Source organism: Salmo salar, chromosome ssa21, assembly GCF_905237065.1.
Source record: "Salmo salar chromosome ssa21, Ssal_v3.1, whole genome shotgun sequence".
Lineage (NCBI taxonomy): Eukaryota > Metazoa > Chordata > Actinopteri > Salmoniformes > Salmonidae > Salmo > Salmo salar.
This window is the reverse complement of record NC_059462.1, coordinates 49,917,501-49,945,250: the sequence shown is the minus strand read 5'-3', so window position 1 is coordinate 49,945,250 and position 27,750 is coordinate 49,917,501. Positions and strand designations below refer to the sequence as shown.

General features: G+C 45.8%; 1 protein-coding gene across 10 annotated transcripts in view; it reads right to left on the bottom strand.

Moving 5' to 3' along the window:
• Positions 1–27,750, bottom strand: part of LOC106582455 (dedicator of cytokinesis protein 9) — a 268,403-nt gene that overhangs the window by 51,213 nt on the left and 189,440 nt on the right. For 9 of the 10 annotated variants that reach the window (XM_045704859.1, XM_014165586.2, XM_014165579.2 and 6 more), the window contains exons 10-30: positions 25,715–25,789; positions 25,476–25,616; positions 23,968–24,180; positions 23,607–23,729; positions 23,044–23,126; positions 18,453–18,575; positions 18,012–18,091; positions 17,695–17,882; positions 17,148–17,213; positions 16,718–16,810; positions 16,426–16,549; positions 16,091–16,209; positions 15,048–15,131; positions 14,837–14,926; positions 13,819–13,934; positions 13,570–13,639; positions 9,593–9,718; positions 9,416–9,487; positions 6,989–7,135; positions 6,816–6,899; positions 6,599–6,710 (exon numbers count right to left, since the gene is read on the bottom strand). In XM_045704859.1, the coding sequence (XP_045560815.1) occupies positions 6,599–6,710; positions 6,816–6,899; positions 6,989–7,135; positions 9,416–9,487; positions 9,593–9,718; positions 13,570–13,639; positions 13,819–13,934; positions 14,837–14,926; positions 15,048–15,131; positions 16,091–16,209; positions 16,426–16,549; positions 16,718–16,810; positions 17,148–17,213; positions 17,695–17,882; positions 18,012–18,091; positions 18,453–18,575; positions 23,044–23,126; positions 23,607–23,729; positions 23,968–24,180; positions 25,476–25,616; positions 25,715–25,789 (2,329 nt within the window). The remainder of the gene's footprint in view (positions 1–6,598; positions 6,711–6,815; positions 6,900–6,988; positions 7,136–9,415; positions 9,488–9,592; positions 9,719–13,569; positions 13,640–13,818; positions 13,935–14,836; positions 14,927–15,047; positions 15,132–16,090; positions 16,210–16,425; positions 16,550–16,717; positions 16,811–17,147; positions 17,214–17,694; positions 17,883–18,011; positions 18,092–18,452; positions 18,576–23,043; positions 23,127–23,606; positions 23,730–23,967; positions 24,181–25,475; positions 25,617–25,714; positions 25,790–27,750) is intronic. The other variant, XM_045704857.1, reaches the window with a different exon arrangement.

Genomic DNA, 27,750 nt, shown 5'->3' with positions numbered 1-27,750 from the left:
GGGTCTATCAGGACAGTATAGGTCTATCAGGACAGTATAGGTAGGGGTCTATCAGGACAGTATAGGTAGGGGTCTATCAGGACAGTATGGGTCTATCAGGACAGTATAGGTCTATCAGGACAGTATAGGTCTATCAGGACAGTATAGGTAGGGGTCTATCAGGACAGTATAGGTAGGGGTCTATCAGGACAGTATAGGGGTCTATCAGGACAGTATAGGTAGGGGTCTATCAGGACAGTATAGGTCTATCAGGACAGTATGGGGTCTATCAGGACAGTATAGGTAGGGTCTATCAGGACAGTATAGGTAGGGGTCTATCAGGACAGTATGGGTCTATCAGGACAGTATAGGTAGGGGTCTATCAGGACAGTATGGGTCTATCAGGACAGATAGGTAGGGGTCTATCAGGACAGTATAGGTAGGGGTCTATCAGGACAGTATAGGTCTATCAGGACAGTATAGGTAGGGGTCTATCAGGACAGTATAGGTGGGTCTATCAGGACAGTATAGGTAGGGGTCTATCAGGACAGTATAGGGTCTATCAGGACAGTATGGTAGGGGTCTATCAGGACAGTATAGGTCTATCAGGACAGTATAGGTAGGGGTCTATCAGGACAGTATAGGTAGGGGTCTATCAGGACAGTATAGGTAGGGGTCTATCAGGACAGTATAGGGTCTATCAGGACAGTAGGTAGGGGTCTATCAGGACAGTATGGGGTCTATCAGGACAGTATAGGTAGGGGTCTATCAGGACAGTATGGGTCTATCAGGACAGTATAGGTAGGGGTCTATCAGGACAGTATAGGTAGGGGTCTATCAGGACAGTATAGGTAGGGGTCTATCAGGACAGTATAGGTCTATCAGGACAGTAGGTAGGGGTCTATCAGGACAGTATAGGTCTATCAGGACAGTATAGGTAGGGGTCTATCAGGACAGTATAGGTAGGGGTCTATCAGGACAGTATAGGTAGGGTCTATCAGGACAGTATAGGTAGGGGTCTATCAGGACAGTATAGGGTCTATCAGGACAGTATAGGGTCTATCAGGACAGTATAGGTAGGGGTCTATCAGGACAGTATGGGGGTCTATCAGGACAGTATAGGTAGGGGTCTATCAGGACAGTATAGGGGTCTATCAGGACAGTATAGGTAGGGGTCTATCAGGACAGTATAGGTAGGGGTCTATCAGGACAGTATAGGTAGGGGTCTATCAGGACAGTATAGGGTCTATCAGGACAGTATAGGTCTATCAGGACAGTATAGGTAGGGGTCTATCAGGACAGTATAGGTAGGGGTCTATCAGGACAGTATAGGTAGGGGTCTATCAGGACAGTATAGGTAGGGGTCTATCAGGACAGTATAGGGTCTATCAGGACAGTATAGGTAGGGGTCTATCAGGACAGTATAGGTAGGGGTCTATCAGGACAGTATAGGTCTATCAGGACAGTATAGGTAGTGGTCTATCAGGACAGTATAGGTAGGGGTCTATCAGGACAGTATAGGTAGGGGTCTATCAGGACAGTATAGGTAGGGGTCTATCAGGACAGTATAGGGTCTATCAGGACAGTATAGGTAGGGGTCTATCAGGACAGTATAGGTCTATCAGGACAGTATAGGTAGGGGTCTATCAGGACAGTATAGGTAGGGGTCTATCAGGACAGTATAGGTAGGGGTCTATCAGGACAGTATGAGGTCTATCAGGACAGTATAGGTAGGGGTCTATCAGGACAGTATAGGTCTATCAGGACAGTATAGGTAGGGGTCTATCAGGACAGTATAGGTAGGGGTCTATCAGGACAGTATAGGTAGGGGTCTATCAGGACAGTATAGGTAGGGGTCTATCAGGACAGTATAGGTCTATCAGGACAGTATAGGTAGGGGTCTATCAGGACAGTATAGGTCTATCAGGACAGTATAGGTAGGGGTCTATCAGGACAGTATAGGTAGGGGTCTATCAGGACAGTATGGGTCTATCAGGACAGTATAGGTAGGGGTCTATCAGGACAGTATAGGTCTATCAGGACAGTATAGGTAGGGGTCTATCAGGACAGTATGGGTCTATCAGGACAGTATAGGTAGGGGTCTATCAGGACAGTCTAGGTAGGGGTCTATCAGGACAGTATAGGTAGGGGTCTATCAGGACAGTATAGGTCTATCAGGACAGTATAGGTAGGGGTCTATCAGGACAGTATAGGTAGGGGTCTATCAGGACAGTATAGGTCTATCAGGACAGTATAGGTAGGGGTCTATCAGGACAGTATAGGTAGGGGTCTATCAGGACAGTATAGGGTCTATCAGGACAGTATAGGTAGGGGTCTATCAGGACAGTATAGGGTCTATCAGGACAGTATAGGTCTATCAGGACAGTATAGGTAGGGGTCTATCAGGACAGTATGGGTCTATCAGGACAGTATAGGTAGGGGTCTATCAGGACAGTATAGGGTCTATCAGGACAGTATAGGTAGGGGTCTATCAGGACAGTATAGGTAGGGGTCTATCAGGACAGTATAGGTAGGGGTCTATCAGGACAGTATAGGTCTATCAGGACAGTATAGGGTCTATCAGGACAGTATAGGTCTATCAGGACAGTACAGGTATGGGTCTATCAGGACAGTATAGGTAGGGGTCTATTAGGACAGTATAGGTAGGGTCTATCAGGACAGTATAGGTAGGGGTCTATCAGGACAGTATAGGTCTATCAGGACAGTATAGGTAGGGGTCTATCAGGACAGTATAGGTAGGGGTCTATCAGGACAGTATGGGTCTATCAGGACAGTATAGGTAGTGGTCTATCAGGACAGTATAGGTAGGGGTCTATCAGGACAGTATAGGTATATCAGGACAGTATAGGTAGGGGTCTATCAGGACAGTATAGGTAGGGGTCTATCAGGACAGTATAGGTAGGGGTCTATCAGGACAGTATAGGTAGGGGTCTATCAGGACAGTATAGGTCTATCAGGACAGTATAGGTAGGGGTCTATCAGGACAGTATAGGTCTATCAGGACAGTATAGGTAGTGGTCTATCAGGACAGTATAGGTAGGGGTCTATCAGGACAGTATAGGTAGGGGTCTATCAGGACAGTATAGGGTCTATCAGGACAGTATAGGTCTATCAGGACAGTATAGGTATGGGTCTATCAGGACAGTATAGGTAGGGGTCTATCAGGACAGTATAGGTAGGGGTCTATCAGGACAGTATAGGTAGGGGTCTATCAGGACAGTATAGGTCTATCAGGACAGTATAGGTAGGGGTCTATCAGGACAGTATAGGTAGGGGTCTATCAGGACAGTATGGGTCTATCAGGACAGTATAGGTAGTGGTCTATCAGGACAGTATAGGTAGGGGTCTATCAGGACAGTATAGGTAGGGGTCTATCAGGACAGTATTGGTAGGGGTCTATCAGGACAGTATAGGTCTATCAGGACAGTATAGGTAGGGGTCTATCAGGACAGTATAGGTAGGGGTCTATCAGGACAGTATAGGTAGGGGTCTATCAGGACAGTATAGGTAGGGGTCTATCAGGACAGTATAGGGTCTATCAGGACAGTATAGGTAGGGGTCTATCAGGACAGTATAGGTAGTATCAGGACAGTATAGGTAGTGGTCTATCAGGACAGCATAGGTAGGGGTCTATCAGGACAGTATAGGTAGGGGTCTATCAGGACAGTATAGGTCTATCAGGACAGTATAGGTAGGGGTCTATCAGGACAGTATAGGTAGGGGTCTATCAGGACAGCATAGGTAGGGGTCTATCAGGACAGTATAGGTCTATCAGGACAGTATAGGTCTATCAGGACAGTATAGGTCTATCAGGACAGTATAGGTAGGGGTCTATCAGGACAGTATAGGTCTATCAGGACAGTATAGGTAGTGGTCTATCAGGACAGTATAGGTCTATCAGGACAGTATAGGTAGGGGTCTATCAGGACAGTATAGGTAGGGGTCTATCAGGACAGTATAGGTCTATCAGGACAGTATAGGTAGGGGTCTATCAGGACAGTATAGGTCTATCAGGACAGTATAGGTAGGGGTCTATCAGGACAGTATAGGTCTATCAGGACAGTATAGGTAGGGGTCTATCAGGACAGTATAGGTAGGGGTCTATCAGGACAGTATAGGTAGGGGTCTATCAGGACAGTATAGGTCTATCAGGACAGTATAGGTAGGGGTCTATCAGGACAGTATAGGTAGTGGTCTATCAGGACAGTATAGGTCTATCAGGACAGTATAGGTAGGGGTCTATCAGGACAGTATAGGTAGGGGTCTATCAGGACAGTATAGGTCTATCAGGACAGTATAGGTAGTGGTCTATCAGGACGGTATAGGTAGGGGTCTATCAGGACAGTATAGGTCTTTCAGGACAGTATAGGTCTATCAGGACAGTATAGGTAGGGGTCTATCAGGACAGTATAGGTCCATTAGGACAGTATAGGTAGGGGTCTATCAGGACAGTATAGGTAGGGGTCTATCAGGACAGTATAGGTAGGGGTCTATCAGGACAGTATAGGTCTATCAGGACAGTATAGGTCTATCAGGACAGTATAGGTCTATCAGGACAGTATAGGTAGGGGTCTATCAGGACAGTATAGGTAGTGGTCTATCAGGACAGTATAGGTCCATTAGGACAGTATTGGTAGTGGTCTATCAGGACAGTATAGGTCTATCAGGACAGTATAGGTCTATCAGGACAGTATAGGTAGGGGTCTATCAGGACAGTATAGGTAGGGGTCTATCAGGACAGTATAGGTAGGGGTCTATCAGGACAGTATAGGTCTATCAGGACAGTATAGGTCTATCAGGACAGTATAGGTCTATCAGGACAGTACAGGTATGGGTCTATCAGGACAGTATAGGTAGGGGTCTATTAGGACAGTATAGGTAGGGTCTATCAGGACAGTATAGGTAGGGGTCTATCAGGACAGTATAGGTCTATCAGGACAGTATAGGTAGGGGTCTATCAGGACAGTATAGGTAGGGGTCTATCAGGACAGTATAGGTCTATCAGGACAGTATAGGTAGTGGTCTATCAGGACAGTATAGGTAGGGGTCTATCAGGACAGTATAGGTATATCAGGACAGTATAGGTAGGGGTCTATCAGGACAGTATAGGTAGGGGTCTATCAGGACAGTATAGGTAGGGGTCTATCAGGACAGTATAGGTAGGGGTCTATCAGGACAGTATAGGTCTATCAGGACAGTATAGGTAGGGGTCTATCAGGACAGTATAGGTCTATCAGGACAGCATAGGTAGTGGTCTATCAGGACAGCATAGGTAGGGGTCTATCAGGACAGTATAGGTAGGGGTCTATCAGGACAGTATAGGTCTATCAGGACAGTATAGGTAGGGGTCTATCAGGACAGTATAGGTAGGGGTCTATCAGGACAGCATAGGTAGGGGTCTATCAGGACAGTATAGGTCTATCAGGACAGTATAGGTAGTGGTCTATCAGGACAGTATAGGTCTATCAGGACAGTATAGGTAGGGGTCTATCAGGACAGTATAGGTAGGGGTCTATCAGGACAGTATAGGTCTATCAGGACAGTATAGGTAGGGGTCTATCAGGACAGTATAGGTAGGGGTCTATCAGGACAGTATAGGTCTATCAGGACAGTATAGGTAGGGGTCTATCAGGACAGTATAGGTAGGGGTCTATCAGGACAGTATAGGTCTATCAGGACAGTATAGGTAGTGGTCTATCAGGACAGTATAGGTAGGGGTCTATCAGGACAGTATAGGTAGGGGTCTATCAGGACAGTATAGGTCTATCAGGACAGTATAGGTAGGGGTCTATCAGGACAGTATAGGTAGGGGTCTATCAGGACAGTATAGGTCTATCAGGACAGTATAGGTAGGGGTCTATCAGGACAGTATAGGTAGGGGTCTATCAGGACAGTATAGGTAGTGGTCTATCAGAACTTTGACAGCATATAGTGCAATAGGAATGAATTCACACCCCTTCACTTTTTCCACATTTTGTTACGTTACAGTCTTATTCTGAAATGGATCAAATTAAACATTTCCTCAGCAATCTACACACAATACCCCATTATGACAAGCTGGGTCTGAATACTTCCTGAATGCACTGTAGGTAGTGTACTTGAGTTTGATGAGATGGAAAAGCAATTTAAAACACTCGGAACACTACAACCACTGTGATTTATATTATTTGATCCTGCTGGTCATTTATGGACATTTGAACATCTTGGCCATGTTCTGTTATAATCTCCACGGGGCACAGCCAGAAGAGGACTGGCCACCCCTCAGAGCCTGGTTCCTCTCTAGGTTTCTTCCTAGGTTCGTGCCTTTCTAGGGAGTTTATCCTAGCCACCGTGCTTCTACACCTGCACTGCCTGCTGTTTGGGGTTTTAGGCTGGGTTTCTGTATAACACTCTGTGACATCGGCTGATGTAAAAGGGGCTTTATAAATACATTTGATTGTTTGAACACTAAAATGGACAGGATGGCAGACAACACATGGCAGACAGCTTTCCCAACATCATATTACTGTATAAAAGCATTGTGGTTTTAGGTTAGTACAATAGAAGTATCTCATACATCCCTGGTATACCTTCATACTGTATATTTTATTTTGCTCACCTTGAAATCTCTGTATCCTCCCATTTCCAAAAGGCATGGGCAGATTCAAGGGGATGTAGTGCTCGTGGTTACATATGACACGCAGGAACTCAAACTTGAACTCAAACAGAGTCTGAAAACAAGATACATGTACATAAGTGTTACTCCTAAAGTATAGTGGTGGAAATATGAATGGTATTGTAATAACTCAACATAATCATATCATCATGAGAACTACCCTGGGGTCTCCAGGCACAAAGCAGTGGATGTAGTGGTTGATCTGCTTGAAGACAAAGCCTCTGTCCATGAGGGTCAAACAGCGCTGTGGACACAGGAAGAAAATGATTATTTCAGTAGAGTACAAGGATGACCAAGTGTGCCCGTCTAGCCAATCAGATGGAGCCAGCTGACCTTGATGAAGACAGCCAGGCTGTGGTTGGCGTTGCGGGCTGCGTCCAAGTTGTCCTTGTACTTCTGGGTGATGTGGGGCATCATCATGTTGACCAGGGTCTCCACCGTGTAGTGGAAACCGGCCGAGAAACGCTGGTTCCTGGACAGCTGAGAAACGAGTTGTTACTGTCAGCGCTGTTACTGTCACAGCTGTTACTGTCACAGCTGTTACTGTCACAGCTGTTACTGTCAGAGTTGTTACTGTCAGCACTGTTACTGTCACAGCTGTTACTGTCACAGCTGTTACTGTCAGCGCTGTTACTGTCAGAGTTGTTACTGTCAGCACTGTTACTATCAGAGCTGTTACTGTCAGAGCTGTTACTGTTAGCACTGTTACTATCAGAGCTGTTACTGTCAGCGCTGTTACTGTCACAGCTGTTACTGTCAGCAGTTGTTACTATCACAGCTGTTACTGTCAGCGCTGTTACTGTCAGAGCTGTTACTGTCAGCACTGGTACTATCAGAGCTGTTACTGTCAGCGCTGTTACTGTCACAGCTGTTACTGTCACAGTTGTTACTATCACAGCTGTTACTGTCAGCGCTGTTACTGTCAGAGTTGTTACTGTCAGCACTGTTACTATCAGAGCTGTTACTGTCAGCGCTGTTACTGTCAGAGTTGTGACTGTCAGCACTGTTACTATCAGAGCTGTTACTGTCACAGCTGTTACTGTCACAGCTGTTACTGTCACAGTTGTTACTATCACAGCTGTTACTGTCACAGTTGTTACTATCACAGCTGTTACAGTCACAGCTGTTACTGTCAGAGTTGTTACTGTCAGCACTGGTACTATCAGAGCTGTTACTGTCACAGCTGTTACTGTCACAGCTGTTACTGTCACAGTTGTTACTGTCACAGCTGTTACTATCACAGTTGTTACTGTCACAGCTGTTACTGTCAGAGCTGTTACTGTCAGCGCTGTTACTGTCACAGCTGTTACTGTCACAGTTGTTACTGTCACAGCTGTTACTATCACAGTTGTTACTGTCACAGCTGTTACTGTCACAGTTGTTACTATCAGAGTTGTTACTGTTGTTACTGTCACAGCTGTCATTGTCACAGCTGTTACTATCAGAGTTGTTACTGTCACAGCTGTTACTATCAGAGTTGTACTGTCAGTGCTGTTACTGTCACAGCTGTTACTGTCAGAGTTGTTACTGTTGTTACTGTCACAGCTGTTACTGTCACAGAAGTTACTATCAGAGTTGTTACTGTCACAGTTGTTACTATCAGAGTTGTTACTGTCACAGCTGTTACTGTCACCTGTTACTGTCACAGCTGTTACTATCAGAGTTGTTACTGTCACAGCTGTTACTGTTGTTACTGTCACAGCTGTTACTGTGATATTGATTTTGCGTTAGGATTCCAGAAGTGCCCAGAAGGTAACATACGAAAGTACTATGCAACACTTCAATTTGGTCCTCGAGGAGCTACACACTTCCAACAACACATTGATGTTGTGTTTCTGACCCCACCACAGCTATTCCTAGAGAGAGGCCATCCCAGGTTGTGTTTCTGACCCCACCACAGCTATTCCCAGAGAGAGGCCATCCCAGGTTGTGTTTCTGACCCCACCACAGCTATTCCTAGAGAGAGGCCATCCCAGGTTGTGTTTCTGACCCCACCACAGCTATTCCTAGAGAGAGGCCATCCCAGGTTGTGTTTCTGACCCCACCACAGCTATTCCTAGAGAGAGGCCATCCCAGGTTGTGTTTCTGACCCCACCACAGCTATTCCTAGAGAGAGGCCATCCCAGGTTGTGTTTCTGACCCCACCACAGCTATTCCTAGAGAGAGGCCATCCCAGGTTGTGTTTCTGACCCCACCACAGCTATTCCTAGAGAGAGGCCATCCCAGGTTGTGTTTCTGACCCCACCACAGCTATTCCTAGAGAGAGGCCATCCCAGGTTGTGTTTCTGACCCCACCACAGCTATTCCTAGAGAGAGGCCATCCCAGGTTGTGTTTCTGACCCCACCACAGCTATTCCTAGAGAGAGGCCATCCCAGGTTGTGTTTCTGACCCCACCACAGCTATTCCTAGAGAGAGGCCATCCCAGTGAGCCACCACAGAACCACAGTAGAGGGAGCAACCCTTAATGGAAATGTCCTGTTTCCTCTGTTCAGTGTGGCAAACTCCTGAGGGAGAGTAATGGTTCCTGATTATACATGGCCATGCCAGGGAGGAAACTCAGGGCTATGCTTGGTTAGGGGAGACTGCTGTGGATAGCATTGAAGTGATGGTTAGTTATGAGACATGGCTGTGCTTTATTCTGTGTGAGGACTGTGGCAGCCCACATTGCTGCGCATGTTCGGAGCTCAGACTGATAAGCTGACATTTATATCATAGTAAAAATGAAGACTTGGCTTAGTCAAGTGTCACAACAGACTTACCCTCACTTTACTGCTCTCAATCAAGTACTGTGCCATGGACTTCACTAAGGCTTCGAAGAAATACCACGAGTACTACGAAACAGAGATACAGAAACAAATACAAATCAATGCAAACATGAAACTTGATGTAAATGTCCAGAAAACCCTTCTTCACTCTATTGCTGTGCTGTTCATTACCTTGAGCAATTTGTTGCTGGTGAGGAAGTCTGTGGAAGGCTTTAGAATTGCAGTCATGGCTTTGGCCAGCTCCTCGTGAACTGTTCTCGTGGTAGAGGATGTGTATGGCTCGGTCTTAAACACATACTGAACCAGGGAGGGAGAAAAAAACAACATCATGTTCTACAACTACACAGTAGGTAATTGTGCCCTATGATAAATGGACCAGTACCATGCTTACCTGGCTTACTTACTGCAAATTGAGAAATTATGTGACTAAACTCAACAAAAAGAAGAAGAAACTGTATTATGAAGCCAAGATCAATGTGGCTCAGTTGGTAGAGCATGGTGTTTGCAACACCAGGGTTGTTGGTTCGATTCCCACGGGGGACCAGTACGGAAAAAAATGTATGAAATGTATGCATTCACTACTGTAAGTTGCTCTGGATAAGAGCGTCTGCTAAATGACTAAAATGCAAAACAAAAGAATGATGGAAAAAGACTTTGGGCAGAAAGACAAATTCAACTCCATCTTTATTCAAATCAGATGGCTTATTCATCACAAAACCATTTGATGTTGCCAATTATTATAATGATTATTTAATTGGCAAAGTGGGCAAACTTAGGCAGGAAATGCCAACAACGAACAGTGAGCAATTGTATTCATGCATAAAAAAAACTAATAATTAAAGAAAAGCATTGCAAGCCAGAATTTTGTAAAGTTAGTGTGGGAGAGGTGGAAAGATTATTGTTATCGATCAATAATGACAAAACTCCTAACATTGACAGCTTTCCATCGAAAGCTACTGAGGATGGTAGCTGACTCTATAGCCACGCCTATCTGTCATATTTTTAATCTGAGCCTAGAGGAAAGTCTTTGTCATCAGGCCTGGAGGGAAGCCAAGAGTGGTAAAGCGGCCTTTACTGGCTCTAACAGCAGACCTATAAGCTTGCTGCCAGCTCTTAGCAAACGGTTGGAAAAAATGGTGTTTGACCAAATACAATGCTGTTTCTCTGTAAACAAATGAACAACAGACTTTCAGCATGCTTATAGAGAAGGGCACTCAACATGTACTGCACTGACACAAATGACTGATGATTGGTTGAAAGAAATTCATAATAATAAGATTGTGGGAGCTGTACTGTTAGATTTCAGTGCAGCCTTTGATATTATTGACCATAACCTGTTGTTAAAAAAAAATGGTGTTATGGCTTTTCAACCTCTGCCATATCGTGGATTCAGAGCTATCTCTTATCTCTCAGTTGGTAGAGCATGGTGTTTGCAATGCCAGGGTTGTGGGTTTGATTCCCACGGGGGACCAGTACGGGATGAAATGTATGCATTCACTACTGTAAGTCGCTCTGGATAAGAGTGTCTGCTAAATGACTAAAATGTAAAATGTAATGTAAATGTAGAACTCAGAGGGTTATGTTTAATGGAAGCTTCTCTAATGTCAAACATGTAAAGTGTGGTGTACCGCAGGGCAGCTCTCTAGGCCCTCTACTCTTTTCTATTTTTATCAATGACCTGCCACTGGCATTAAACAAAGCATGTGTGTCCATGTATGCTTATGATTCAACCATATACGCATCAGCAACCACAGCTAATGGAGTCACTGAAACCCTTAACAAAGAGTTGCAGTCTGTTTTGGAATGGGTGGCCAGTAATAAACTGGTCCTGAACATCTCTAAAACTAACAGCATTGTATTTGGTACCAATCACTCCCATAGTTCTAGACCTCAGCTGAATCTGGTAATGAATGGTGTGGCTGTTGAAAAAGTTGAGGAGACTAAATGACTTGGTGTTACCTTAGATTGCAAACTGTCATGGTCAAAACATTTAGATTCAATGGTTGTAAAGATGGGGAGAGGTCTGGCCGTAATAAAGAGATGCTCTGCTTTTTTGACACCACACTCCAAAAAGCAAGTTCTGTAGGCTCCAGTTTTGTCTAATCTTGATTATTGTCTAGTCGTGTGGTCCAGTGCGGCAAGGAAAGACCTACAGGGCCTTGAAAAAGTATTCATCCCCCTCGGCGTTTTTCCTATTTGCTGCATTACAACCTGTAATTTAAATTGATTTTTATTTGGATTTCATGTAAGGGACATACACAAAATAGTCCAAATTGGTGAAGTGAAAAAAAAAAATTCCTTGTTTCAAAAAATGCAACAAAAAAAAATGTAACTGAAAAGTGGTGCGTGCATATGTATTCACCCCCTTTGCTATGAAGCCCCTAAATAAGATCTAGTGCAACCAATTACCCTCAGAAGTCACACAGTTAGTTAAATAAAGTCCACCTAAGTGTCACATGATCTGTCACATGATCTCAGTATATATACACCTGTTCTGAAAAGCCCCAGAGTCTACAACACCACTAAGCAAGGGGCACCACCAAGCAAGTGGCACCATGAAGATCAAGGTGCTCTCCAAACAGGTCAGGGACAAAGTTGTGGAGAAGTACAGATCAGGATTGGGTTGTAAAAAAATATCCGAAACTTTGAACATCCCACGGAGCACCATTAAATCCATTATTAAAAAATGGAAAGAATATGGCACCACAACAAACCTGCCAAGAGAGGGCCGCCCACCAAAACTCACGGACCAGGCAAGGAGGGTATTAATCAGAGATGCAACAAAGAGACCAAAGATAACCCTGAAGGAGCTGCAAAGCTCCACAGCGGACCTTGGAGTATCTGTCCATAGGACCATTTTAAGCCGTACACTCCACAGAGCTGGGCTTTACGGAAGAGTGGCCAGAAAAAAAGCCATTCCTTAAAGAAAAAAATAAGCAAACACGTTTGGTGTTCGCCAAAAGGCATGTCGGAGACTCCCCAAACATATGGAAGAAGGTGCTCTGGTCAGATGAGACTAAAATGTAGCTTTTTGGCCATCAAGGAAAACGCTATGTCTGGCGCAAACCCAACACCTCTCATCACCCCGAGAACACCATCCCCACAGTGAAGCATAATAAGTGTGTCTGTCAGAGCGTGTGTGTGTAAGTTGACTATGCAAACAATTTGGGATTTTCAACACATTAATGTTTCTTATAAAAAGAAGAAGTGATGCAGTCAGTCTCTTCCAGATAAGACAAACAGCAGGACAATGACCCGAAGCGTACTGCTAAAGCAACACTCGAGTGGTTTAAGGGGAAACATTTAAAAGTCTTGGAATGGCCTAGACAAAGCCCAGACCTCAATCCAATTGAGAATCTGTGGTATGACTTAAAGATTACTGTACACCAGCAGAACCCGTCCAACTTGAAGGAGCTGGAGCAGTTTTGTCTTGAAGAATGGGCAAAAATCCCAGTGGCTAGATGTTTATAGAGACATACCCCAAAATGCCAAGGGGGGTGAATACTTTCGCAAGCCACTGTAGTTAAGCTGCAGCTAGCCCAGAACAGAGTGGCACGTTTTGCTCTTAAATGTAATCAGAGGGCTGATATAAATACTATGCATGCCAGTCTCTCTTGGCTAAGAGTTGAGGAGAGACTGACTGCATCACTTCTTCTTTTTATAAGAAACATTAATGTGTTGAAAATCCCAAATTGTTTGCATAGTCAATTTACACACAGCTCTGACACACACACTTATCCCACCAGACATGCCACCAGGGGTCTTTTCATAGTCCCCAGATCCAGAACAAATTCAAGAAAGCGTATATTATTATATCGAGCCCTTATTGCATGGAACTTCCTTCCATCTCATGCTCAAATAAACAGCAAACCTGGTTAAAAAAAAACAGATAAAGCAACACCTCGCGGCACAATGCCTCTCCCCTACTTGACCTATATAGTTTGTGTGTATGCTTTGATATGTAGGCTACATGTGCCTTTAAAAAAATATGTAGTTCTGTCCTTGAGCTGTTCTTATCTTCTTGTCTGCTGCTTTTGCAAGAGCTAATGGGGATCCTAATAAAATACCAAATACCAAAATAGATATTACAAATGGACCAGTACCAAGCTTACCTTGACATACTATAAATGGACCAGTACCATGCTTACCTTGACATATGATCGCAGGTAGTGTTCCAGCCCCTCTTCGTGGCACTGGGAAACAATGTGAATCATGACTCTGAAAGGGCCAGAAAGCATATGTAAGAGCAGGTCAATACTCACAGAGAATCCAATTAGAACATATGTCTATGGGAGTCTCCCAAGTGGCACTCTATTCCCTATATAGTGCACTACTTTTGACCAGAGGCCTGTGGAGGAATAGGGTGCCATTTTGGGACACAGACTAACACTACTGACTTGGTGACGTTGACAGCCACCTCCTCATGGGTGGCACTGGTCAACACACGGAAGAGCTGGTTGAGAGTGGTGGGCAGGAAGTGTATCATCACAGAACTCTCCATAGCGTGTAGACTCTGAGGAGGGAAGAGAATAGGGTTACTAACACGCTGAAGGCCTTGTATTTCCCTGAGTCAAAATGCTGATCCTGCAGAATGTCATCCAGAAGCACATCAAAGACAGGCTTAACTGCATTAACAGAACTGACTTATGTTAAAATTATTCGCAAAGAGAGATGAAATTAGAAACAGCTTCAATCTAAGTGCTTGGTGGCGTACAGTAAACATGCACTCCAAAGCCGGCTCTAATCAGTCTCTGATGAGGAGGTGAAAGTTACGTCTCACCAAGAGGGGCGGAAACCAAACACACAGTTGCGTAAGAGGAAACGGAAACAGCAAAGAATAACAGGACACACCTGAGAACAAGCATGTTAATCACACACACCTACGAGTTAGTTCCTGAGCGGCCCATTGGTGCATCACTCCGTACGGGCCAAGGCCTGCCAAGTTATCTGACAACCTGCCAGGGAAACTCTCTCTGCTAGACCTGGCCTTGGGTGACCATTGTTTGTGTGGAATAGTGTGTTTCCACGAGCACCCCAGAGATTCATCTGAATATGTGTCTCTGCTCATGTCAGTGTTCAGGGGGGGGAAATGGAGAGAGCACCTGTGGACTGGAGCCGAGGGTAATGCTAGCATTGTCCCACCCAGGTCTGAGTAAACAAGCACTGATATATAAACATCCTGGGTAAATCAGACAGCCTGGATGGCAGAGAGAGAGAGTGATGGGTGACAGGTGAGGGAGGGAGGGAGATCGAGAGAGATTGAGAGACAGAATGGATATATTAACGTGTTTTCTCTCAAGCCACCCTATTCAGCGTACAACAACAGGTGTCATGTCTTTCAGACCCCAGTCAGACATGTCTCCACACATCCTGGTCATGCCCACGGAGGTGCCACCGTCACTGACAATGCTTTACCTTCAGATACTTGACCAGCTCTCCTCCTGCCACCTGGGCTGCAGACTCTGTGCTCTGACAGTGACCAAAGAAATTGTGCAAATGTTGATCCTACAGAGAGGAGAAGTATAGAAGTTAGAGAAAACAAGATGTCCAGAAGAGACGGTGGAGATCATGCATTTAAAAACCCTGTATCAGCTACGTCACAACTAATCTGAGAAATGAAACTAACCTGAGTGTACACAGTGGAGACGAGGTGAGTGGACACCTTGAACAAAGGCTTGCCTCCATCCACCCATTTGATTTCAGGATGCTGCTGCATGTGACATAGGACATATTTTATCAATACTAAAAACAAAGTCACTGGTTATCATACTACAAAGGTGGTGTTTTGGATCAACCTACAGTATAGTAAAGTAAAGGCATTTAGTGTACTCTAGGTGGATACAATACAATACAAAGAAGAGAATTAAAGCTCAAGTTGAAACAACTAAACACCAGTCATTAACTCAGCCATGTATTCTCACGCAATTAGCTGAACATTGTTAAGTCTCACTGCTGTGTGCTTTCACTTCCCCTGATTGGCTGAGATAATGATATCTCACACAACCTTGAGGCAGACAACAAGCCCCTTGTAAGGCAGCGTACCACTCAGAAAGGTTCTGTGGCTCTCTCTTTCCTCCAGAACTTTCTTTCACAGACACTTACAGGTTACATTTTAGTGATAGAAAATGACTGGATTGGTTTAAATCCGTTTTCTTTAAAACTTATGTTCTTTCAGATGTGTGGTGATAAAGTAAAGGAGCCACGGAAAAGGGAAAGGAAGCAATAGTGTGTGTGTGTGTGTGTGTGTGTGTGTGTGTGTGTGTGTGTGTGTGTGTGTGTGTGTGTGTGTGTGTGTGTGTGTGTGTCTTGTGTGGGCGTGTTTAACTATACTTGTGGGAACCAGAACAAAAAATTTGACCAACTGGGGACATTTTGTTAGTCCCCCCGAGGTCAAATACTCTTTCTAGGGGGTTTAGGGTTAAGGTTAGAATTAGTGTTAGAATTAGGTTTAGGGTTAGGAGCTAGGGTTAGGTTTAGGGTTAAGGTTAGGTTTTTGGGTTAAGGTTAAGGTTAGGGTTAAGGTTAGGTTTAGGGGTTAGGAAAAATAGGATTTTGAATGGGACTGAATTGTATGTCCCCACAAGGTTAGCTGTGCAAGACTGTGTGTGTGTATGTGTGTCTTGTGTGTGTGTGTGTGTGTCTTGTGTGTGTGTCTGAAGGGAGAGCTACCTTGCTGACAACCTCTTGACAGCTGAGGTAGCCAGTGGGCAGGTTGGCAGCCACGGGGACGTGACTCTCATTCATGATCACCCTGCCATCCTTCAGCAGAGGGAGCCAGGCGTAACCCACTGAGGACAGACAAGGACAATGAGAGACAGGACTGGCAGTCAGCTTACAGACAGTGTCATACATAACAGTGACCCAGCACTGGGAGAATAGGGAAGAATGGAAACTGGCACAGGCACAAATCATCCATCATTATACTGGGGAGAATTCATTTGGATGGCTTAAGACTGGATGTGGGCCTGAGTTACATGGGTCTGTATCCTGGGTCTGGTGTCTACCTTGTGTCTCCACCACGTCTCTCTTCTTGGTGCTGGCCTTGCTGTTGCTGTCACAGCTGACGTGGAAGAAGGTGAACAGCAGATGGTGCTTCTCATTGAGCTGAGTGGGTAGCTCAATCTTAAACTGAGGAACAGGAAGAGGAACGCTCAGGGTTAGAATACACGCTGCCACTGCTTCGTCTACTCACTACTTACTCTAAAGTATTGTTTCAAATGGAACTGTGCATTCTGCATGATTCAGCCTGGTCGACTGAGAGCGTGAATTAAATCAAATAGAAAATCCCATCAGTACCTCATCATAAAACTCTGGGCTGTGCTGGTGATGTAATACTGCAGCAGAGGCATTCTCTGTAAACAGGGGTCCTCCTGGTCGACCATAGATGCACTGTGGGTAATAATAACAATCATTTTGTTATTAGGCTACCTGGGGTGGCAGGTAGCCTAGTGGTTAGAGCGTTGGACCAGTAACCGAAAGGTTGAAAGATTGAATCCCCGAGCTGACAAGGTAAAGATCTGTCATTCTGCCCCTGAACAAGGCAGTTAACCCACTGTTCCTAGGTCGTCATTGAAAATAAGAATTTATTCTTAACTGACTTGCCTAGTTAAATAAAGGAAAAATAACATGTTATTCCCCTAAGTGGTATACTGTTCCTCTTGTACCAAACGACACTGTGGCGTCCGATGAACTCTGCTGAGAAGGAGTCATATGAGTAGTAGCTTACCTTGAGCGAAACAGCCTCCTCTTCATCAGAGTCCTTGAACTCAATGCAGACAGCTATGTTTCTAGCCTGAGGAGAGCGCAGACAGAATAAACAGAATAAAAGCTGACCCACGTGGAGATGCTGGAGGGAAACACATTTCTGCTGGACACATTTATAGTAAAGTTGGAAAAGTAATATCATGATATTTAGTAGTCTCTCGTGACAGATTGTTACATGTAATCAAGTATCTTTTTAGGCTCCCAAGTGGAGCAGTGGTTTAAGGCACTGAATGTCAGTGCAAGAGGCGTCACTACAGACACACTGGTTTGAATCCTGGCTGTATCACATCCGGCCGTAATTGGGAGTCACCATAGGGTGCCTCACAATTGGCCCAGCGTCGTCCGGGTTTGGCCGAGGTAGGCCGCCATTGTAAATAAGAATTTGTTATTAACTGACTTGCCTAGTTAAGTAAAGGTTAAATTTTAATAAAAAAACAAAAAAAACATCTAGCCACATGAGATCTGTGTATCCTGATCAAACTGAGCAGTTTGTGCCTTTGTGACTATACCTTCGCGAAGGATTTTTGGCTGTCGTACTTCAGGTGCTTGGGGTAGACATAGAGGTGATTGTTGTAGATGGTGAACGGCTGGGAGCACTTGGCTATGTAGGGAACAAACTCCTCCACCTCAAAGTAGATGTTCGTCTTCTCACTGCTATCAAAAGTCTTCACAGGAATATAGGATGAGCTAATACAATCTACACACAGCGACAGAGACGGGGGGGGAGACAAATAAATAGCCGACAGACAATCAGACCAATCTGAGTTGAAGAGAAACAGCTTCCATCTTTCACGTTCCCAGTGTATGTTGAATTTGGAGGGCTTACTTGTCAAGTCAGGGGCAACATCATCAATGGTAACATCTAGGTTTCCTAAGATTACAGGGAGCTTGGCCATCTTCTCTGGCCTAGGGAGAAGAAGCATAATAAGTACTGGTTAATGCCTTTGTTATCATCTACCTAGGAGGATCTGATGGAAAACAGGCAAACTGCCTGGAAACTACCCTGTGAACAGACAGAGCCCAAGAGGAGAAACCAAACGTTTGTAAAGGTGAGAAAACATCTGCGGTACAGGCTTTCATTGTGAAAGAGAATCTCTTCAGCCAAAAAAAACCTGCCTATGGGAATCAGCTTACGAAATACCCACTGTTATAACACTTTAATCATTCAGACTAAACAAGAATAAATTCTATATTCTCAATGTGATGCGATGTACTTGTACGATGAACCAAAGTCAGCAAAGAATGCAGACAGTAGGAGGTTACTAACTTTCTGAAGTCAGCCAGCAGTTTAAACATGTCGTCGTTGGACAACTTGTTACTGTCCTGTCTGTAGATGGCAGAGAAACGACCACTTTTGTCCAACGTCCCCGATGCATCTTTGAACAGAGGCCTGCAGGGAAGGAGAAATGAGAATCAAAAATGACAGGTCTGTTTCCAGTAGTTCTCTGGACAAAGCTCTGCTGGTCTGGGCTAGATCTCAGAGGGGGTTTCCACTGGTCTGGGCTAGATCTCAGAGGGGGTTTCCCCTGGTCTGGGCTAGATCTCAGAGGGGGTTTCCACTGGTCTGGGCTAGATCTCAGAGGGGGTTTCCACTGGTCTGGGCTAGATCTCAGAGGGGGTTTTCACTGGTCTGGGCTAGATCTCAGAGGGGGTTTCCACTGGTCTGGGCTAGATCTCAGAGGGGGTTTTCACTGGTCTGGGCTAGATCTCAGAGGTGGTTTCCACTGGTCTGGGCTAGATCTCAGAGGGGGTTTCCACTGGTCTGGGCTAGATCTCAGAGGGGGTTTCCACTGGTCTGGGCTTGATCTCAGAGGGGGTTTCCACTGGTCTGGGCTTGATCTCAGAGGGGGTTTCCACTGGTCTGGGCTAGATCTCAGAGGGGGTTTCCACTGGTCTGGGCTAGATCTCAGAGGGGGTTTCCACTGGTCTGGGCTAGATCTCAGAGGGGGGTTTCACTGGTGTCTGGGCTAGATCTCAGAGGGGGTTTCCACTGGTCTGGGCTAGATCTCAGAGTGGGTTTTCACTGGTCTGGGCTAGATCTCAGAGGGGTTTTCCACTGGTCTGGGCTAGATCTCAGAGGGGGTTTCCACTGGTCTGGGCTAGATCTCAGAGGGGGTTTTCACTGGTCTGGGCTTGATCTCAGAGGGGGTTTCCACTGGTCTGGGCTAGATCTCAGAGGGGGTTTCCACTGGTCTGGGCTAGATCTCAGAGGGGGTTTTCACTGGTCTGGGCTTGATCTCAGAGGGGGTTTCACTGGTCTGGGCTTGATCTCAGAGGGGGGTTTCACTGGTCTGGGCTTGATCTCAGAGGGGGGTTTCACTGGTCTGGGCTTGATCTCAGAGGGGGGTTTCACTGGTCTGGGCTTGATCTCAGAGGGGGTTTCCACTGGTCTGGGCTTGATCTCAGAGGGGGTTTCCACTGGTCTGGGCTAGATCTCAGAGGGGTTTTCCACTGGTCTGGGCTAGATCTCAGAGGGGGTTTCCACTGGTCTGGGCTAGATCTCAGAGGGGGTTTCCACTGGTCTGGGCTAGATCTCAGAGTGGGTTTTCACTGGTCTGGGCTAGATCTCAGAGGGGTTTTCCACTGGTCTGGGCTAGATCTCAGAGGGGGGTTTCACTGGTCTGGGCTTGATCTCAGAGGGGGTTTTCACTGGTCTGGGCTAGATCTCAGAGGGGGTTTCCACTGGTCTGGGCTAGATCTCAGAGGGGGTTTCCACTGGTCTGGGCTAGATCTCAGAGGGGGTTTCACTGGTCTGGGCTTGATCTCAGAGGGGGTTTCACTGGTCTGGGCTTGATCTCAGAGGGGGTTATTTAGAGTTATTTGGCAACTTTAGTTGTGAATGATACAAATCTTAGAATGCCTTAGAAATCAAAACATATATGGGCTGCATGATACGACTATAGACTATTGATGAGTCACAAAAAAAAAGTTTGTGCTCTGTCCCTTGCCTCAGGCTGCACAGCTGTTCTCTCATCAAGTGATCCTATTTTCACCCATCAGACTATTCTCAATTTTCTCAATCTTGTCTTTACTAATACGTCAAATTAGTTTTGATTTAGAATGGCCCATTATCAAATGGGCAGGAACAGGAACAAGAACAGGGGCAGGAACAGGGGCAGGGGCAGGGGCAGGAACAGGGGCAGGAACAAGAACAGGGGCAGGAACAGGAACAGGGGCAGGGGCAGGAACAGGGGCAGGGGCAGGAACAGGGCAAGAACAGGGGCAGGAACAGGAACAGGGGCAGGGGCAGGGGCAGGAACAGGGGCAGGGGCAGGAACAGGGGCAGCGGCAGGAACAGGGGCAACAGGGGCAGGAACAGGGGCAGCGGCAGGAACAGGGGCAGGAACAGGAACAAGGGCAGGGGCAGGACCAGGGGCAGGAACAAGAACAGGGGCAGGAACAGGAACAGGGGCAGGGGCAGGAACAGGGGCAGCGGCAGGAACAGGGGCAGGGGCAGGAACAGGAACAGGGACAGGGGCAGGGGCAGGGGCAGGAACAGGGACAGGGGCAGGAACAGGAACAGGGGCAGGGGCAGGAACAGGAACAGGGGCAGGAACAGGGGCAGGAACAGGAACAGGGGCAGGAACAGGAACAGGGGCAGGAACAGGAACAGGGGCAGGAACAGGGGCAGGAACAGGAACAGGGGATAAAAGACCTGTCATCCATATGCACTCGAATAGCAAATGGAGGCCGCTTTCCCCGCCGGTTCGTTTTTCAGTCATACAGAGTCGGCTATTTCGGTATAAATATCGTAGCACCTGGGATCCTCCTCTTTTTAGTAGCAACCATCAACACTCTGCTTTCACACAGGACTGTATATAGAAATGTCTGGGCTTTGAACAACCCTTAATTCACTCCACGCATCAACCACTGTTTAAGGAGCCTCTCGCTGCACGACAGGTGATATTCCGCCTAAACTCTGTGTGCCATGGGCACTCCAAACTCCTGTTCTTGCAGCTACCCAGTGCTTAATTTGGGAAACCAAGTGATATATCGGTTCGGGAACATGAATAGTAACATATTTTCACAACAAAATATATTTAATTAAACTGTTGACAGCCCCTCTGTGCGCTGGAGAAAGGAATGAAGGAGAGAGAGGGGGAGATGAAAACACATAGTGATGAGATATTCTGTAGCAAAAGGTAATGTGTCAGCCTATTAATTATGAAAAAGAAAAAAGAAATTCCCTATTACTAGGCTATTCAAAATCAAATACAAATACACTATAATTGTAGGCTTAGCCACCCTGCACAATCAATGAACCAACAGCATTGCCTAGGCCTACACCTTCTCTCCCAGACTCATGAATCGACATTTTGGAATATAGCACAAGGTAACCAGTCCATCTAGTATGCATAATAATACAGTCCACACTCAAGAGGTGATTAGTAGAATGTGTTTCATTTTGGTGTATAGGCTAGACTAAGTATGTACCAAATACTTAAAAAAATAAAGTTTTAATATGCGGTAGGCTATGTATTGTATAACGACACAATTATTATTTTAATTCAGGTTAAAAAAAAAATTGTGTCGGGCTGATATGTAGGTCTACGCGTATGCATTATCTTCATGGGTGTTTTGAATGAATCATCACATTAGAAAGCCCTGGCCATTTAATTGTGTTAGGCTTTGAAACAACATCCACAATGACCATGTTTTCCACTCAGTTTTCAACCTGTTGTTGAATTTCTTTTTTTAAATTGAAATTGCATTGATGTTAGAGGGACAATAGAGCCCTGAGTAGCAGGCCATTAGTACCTGATGGAGGGACAATAGAGCCCTGAATACTAGGTCATTAGGACCTGATGGAGGGGCAATAGAGCCTTGAGTACCAGGCCATTAGTACCTGATGGAGGGACAATAGAGCTCTGAGTACTAGGCCATTACCACCCGATGGAGGGACAATAGAGTCCTGAGTACTAGGCCATTAGGACCTGATGGAGGGACAATAGAGCCCTGAGTACTAGGCATTAGAACCCGATGGAGGGACAATAGAGCCCTGAGTAGCAGGCCATCAGGACCTGATGGGGGGGACATTAGAGCCCTGAGTAGCAGGCCATTAGTACCTGATGGAGGGACAATAGAGCCCTGAATACTAGGCCATTAGGACCCGATGGAGGGACAATATAGCCCTGAGTACTAGGCCATTAGGACCTGATGGAGGGGACATTAGAGCCCTGAGTACCAGGCCATTAGTACCTGATGGAGGGACAATAGAGCTCTGAGTACTAGGCCATTAGGACCCGATGGAGGGACAATAGAGCCCTGAGTAGCAGGCCATCAGGACCTGATGGGGGGGACATTAGAGCCCTGAGTACCAGGCCATTAGTACCTGATGGAGGGACAATAGAGCTCTGAGTACTAGGCCATTAGGACCCGATGGAGGGACAATAGAGCCCTGAGTACCAGGCCATTAGGAGCCGATGGAGGGACACTAGAACCCTGAGTAGCAGGCCATTAGTACCTGATGGAGGGACAATAAAGCCATGAGTATCAGGCCATTAGGACATGATGGTAGTTAGTAAATTGGATACTGCCAACGCATGTCCAGAGCACATAAGAGGAGATTACCGTGACTCAATGGTCATGTGGAATGACTGCCGGTGTGGCGATAATACAGTCATCACAACAGCCCTATTTACCAGTGTCAAAAAAATGGAAACTCACTACCTTTATTTTGCCTGGAAATAAACTTGAGGTCTTTTATCACATTTTACACTAGTCAAAGCGATGCCATACTAAGCAGACCTACTATCAAGTTCCTCTAATAATGACAAGATATTCCAAAAGGTCAAACATCTTTCAATAACCTCGAACTATAAACATCAGTTCAGTTCAGGTTAGTAACCGTCCAGTACCTGGCGGCCCATCCAAAAGGCATCCTGTACTGGCCCAACCGGCTGCAAGACAATTTGGCATTTTTCAGAACCTTCTGTGCCACCTGGTGGGAGAAAGGAACAGGGTATGAGTGGTCCATTCTGGTCTGAGAATACAGACAGGGGTGATGGGCAGCACTCCAGGCTCCAGCATATCCTACTGAGTTAGCTCTGAGGCCTGCCAAGCTACACACACACACACACACACACACACACACACACACACACACACACACACACACACACACACACACACACACACACACACACACACACACACACACACACACACATACACAAGCGTGTACACACACTAACATAAACACACACCCTGAAAATGGTCCCTAATGCAGTTCAGATTTTCTCTATTAAAACACATTACTTCTCCGTATAACAGAACAGAACCAGACTTGTAAAACCAATGCTTGTGGAGTGTTATTGTAACCAGACAGCACTTACGATGTGTATGATTTTATCATTCATCATGTGGAATAATCTAATTGACTGTTGTGTTTTGTGATGCCGAGGCCTGCTACAGAGCGTACCTTGGTGGAGTCTGAGCTCTTCATGTAGGGCTCAGCACAGTGTGTGATTCCTCCCTGGAGGACCTTCTCAATGCGAGCTAACAGGAAGATATCTGGGTGTGGACACGTTACAGAGAACACTCCCTGTGGCGAGACAAAGCAACAGTGAAAACAAGAGTATGAGTGAAACATTTTTTTAAAGGTTCTTCGGTTTATTGGCTGTACATGACGGTCAGACAAAAACATCCACACACCATTAAAAAACATTTAATATGCAGACCTAAATCTGTACAGGTAGCTAAATTAAAGTATATCAATCATGTCATATTGAAAGAGATAAATATCTCAAAATATTCTATATAGATTAATATAATCTCTTCACCTGTCTGGGGTACAGCATGGCCTCCTCAGGCAGACCGTGGACCCCCCTCTGCACCCCCAGCAAGGCGTCCCCACCCCCGTTCATGTACTGGCTGCTGGGGTTGGCCACCAGCTGTCTGACGGACGGGTGGTTCAGGTCCACATGGAAGTCTGACGAGATCTTCCTGCTATTCTGGATGTCGAACAGCGACAGGGTCACATAGAACGGCTCCACCTGGAAATGAAGCAACAGGAAAAGTGTCTTAACTGGTGTAGTAAACACATGTAGAGGATGACACTAAATACAATGCTAGTCTTTGCCATTTATAGATGATACTGTGATGCCACAGAAGGTTCATGAGTTGGACAAGAGACTGGCTGAATGCCTTTCAGTGTATCTCTGTCAGGTCAGTGTATCTCTGTCTATGTCAGGTCTGTATACCTGAACAGGTTGACATGTTCTCTCAGTAATGGACAGACTGCTGTGCTGCCTGCCCTCCATTAAACAGTGCCTTCCGCCATTACTATGGCTCTCGGCGGGTTACTAACCCAGAGCTCCCTCGCGAAAAAGACAAACAGCAGTGATGACATACGCCAGAGATGTGATCCCTCCACCCCTCTCTTTGTCACTCACCCATTGTTCTGAGCAGATACTGGTTATAAAACAATAGTATGACTGTACACATTGAGCACTGACTCATGGAGAACTAGGGGAAGGAGATCTGTCTCACATTGAGCACTGACTCATGGAGAACTAGGGGAAGGAGATCTGGCTCACATTGAGCACTGACTCATGGAGAACTAGGGGAAGGAGATCTGTCTCACATTGAGCACTGACTCATGGAGAACTAGGGGAAGGAGATCTGGCTCACATTGAGCACTGACTCATGGAGAACTAGGGGAAGGAGATCTGTCTCACATTGAGCACTGACTCATGGATAACTAGGGGAAGGAGATCTGTCTCACATTGAGCACTGACTCATGGAGAACTAGGGGAAGGAGATCTGTCTCACATTGAGCACTGACTCATGGAGAACTAGGGGAAGGAGATCTGGCTCACATTGAGCACTGACTCATGGAGAACTAGGGGAAGGAGATCTGTCTCACATTGAGCACTGACTCATGGAGAACTAGGGGAAGGAGATCTGGCTCACATTGAGCACTGACTCATGGAGAACTAGGGGAAGGAGATCTGGCTCACATTGAGCACTGACTCATGGAGAACTAGGGGAAGGAGATCTGGCTCACATTGAGCACTGACTCATGGAGAACTAGGGGAAGGAGATCTGGCTCACATTGAGCACTGACTCATGGAGAACTAGGGGAAGGAGATCTGGCTCACATTGAGCACTGACTCATGGAGAACTAGGGGAAGGAGATCTGGCTCACATTGAGCACTGACTCATGGAGAACTAGGGGAAGGAGATCTGTCTCACATTGAGCACTGACTCATGGAGAACTAGGGGAAGGAGATCTGTCTCACATTGAGCACTGACTCATGGAGAACTAGGGGAAGGAGATCTGTCTTACGTTTGTTGTTGGTCCCTCGTCATTCTCCTCTACACAGCTCTGCAGGTTGAAGGCCAGGTCATTGCAATTGACCAAAATGCGCTTGCCAAACTTTTCTTCATATTGCTTTATATCTGGTTCAATTCCTGAGAAATCAAGTTTCTAAAGAGACAAAAAGAGCGGAGGTTAAGTTTATTTTAATCATCATTTGGAGCTGGGGGATTGTCAAATGCCTTTCTGAAAACTCGATAGTTACGAACCTGTGTGTCCGGATCCAAGGTGAACAGTTTCAATCTGGTCTCGTTCCTCATTTTAGATTCAATATCTCTTGCACTCTGAGGACAAGACATTTATTTGTTTTATAAATACCCAGACCACAGCCTTCCTTACTAGGCAGAACTCCTTAAGCAAAAAGGATTTCAGATTGAACTGCTTTTATCACTTGAACATTTCTCTTCATTTGAGTCCATCTGGAGTTGAGGTTTCCTATAACGTGCTGATCAAGACAGACCAGACAGACTCAATGGTAAAGTCAGGTGGTGCCTATCACCATGGCAAAGCCTGTCAAGCACTCTGTCAGACGTCTGCTTTGTTAGTTAACTGCTACCATCAGATTCCATGCACATTATCTATAGGCTGATTGCTCCTCAAGGCTAACATACGGACATGTGATCCTGGGAGAGTCAGATGTCCACCTCAGAGCCCAGGCTGTTACTGGAAACCCAGCCGTTGAAGTCTGCCCAAGCATTGAGCGCTTCAGCAAACGGTCATGGAAATCTCTTACTGTAGCTTTCCACTATGGGAAAGAACCAGATATTGGTTCCTCTCCTGTCATTTGTCTGTGTGTCTCTGTCAGGTCATTTTGATTTTGGATTATATTTTCCTTTACTATGTTCCCCTAACCCTACCACCCCTCCACTTTACTATGTTCCCCTAACCCTACCACCCCTCCACTTTACTATGTTCCCCTAACCCTACCACCCCTCCACTTTACTATGTTCCCCTAACCCTACCACCCCTCCACTTTACTATGTTCCCCTAACCCTACCACCCCTCCACTTTACTATGTTCCCCTAACCCTACCACCCCTCCACTTTACTATGTTCCCCTAACCCTACCACCCCTCCACTAATTGGAGTAAACTAATGGACAACATATCTTAGGCTTCTACTTCCAGCTTATACATACTATATACAGTCGTGGCCAAAAGTTTTGAGGATGACACAAATATATATTTTCACAAAGTCTGCTGCCTCAGTTTGTATGATGGCAATTTGCATATACTCCAGAATGTTATGAAGAGTGATCAGATGAATTGCAATTAATTGGAAATTCCCTATTTGCCATTTAAATGAACTGAGTCCCCCAAAAACATTTCCACTGCATTTCAGCCCTGCCACAAAAGGACCAGCTGACATCATGTCAGTGATTCTCTCGTTTACAAAGGTGTGAGTGTTGACGAGGACAAGGCTGGAGATCACTCTGTCATGCTGATTGAGTTCGAATAACAGACTGGAAGGGAAGCTTCAAAAGGAGGGTGTGCTTGGAATCATTGTTCTTCCTCTGTCAACCATGGTTACCTGCAAGGAAACACGTGCCGTCAGTATTGCTTTGCACAAAAAGGGCTGCACAGGCAAGGATATTGCTGCCAGTAAGATTGCACCTAAATCAACCATTTATCGGATCATCAAGAACTTCAAGGTTCAATTGTTATGAAGAAGGCTTCAGGGCACCCGAGAAAGTCCAGCAAGCACCAGGACCGTCTCCTAAAGTTGATTCCGCTGCGGGATCGGGGCACCACCAGTACAGAGCTTGCTCAGGAATGGCAGCAGGCAGGTGTGAGTGCATCTGCACGCACAGTGAGGCAAAGACTTTTGGAGGATGGCCTGTTGTCAAGAAGGGCAGCAAAGAAGCCACTTCTCTCCAGGAAAAACATCAGGGACAGACTGATATTCTGCAAAATGTACAGGGATTGGACTGCTGAGGGCTGGGGTAAAGTCATTTTCTCTGATGAATCCCCTTTCCGATTGTTTGGGGCATCTGGAAAAAGCTTGTCCGGAGAAGACAAGGTGAGCGCTACCATCAGTCCTGTGTCATGCCAACAGTAAAGCATCTTGAGACCATTCATGTGTGGGGTTGCTTCTCAGCCAAGGGAGTGGGCTCACTCACAATTTTGCCTAAGAACACAGCCATGAATAAAGAATGGTACCAACACATCCTCCGAGAGCACCTTCTCCCAACCATCCAGGAACAGGCAAAAGTGATAACTAAGTGGCTCGGGGAACAAAACATCGAT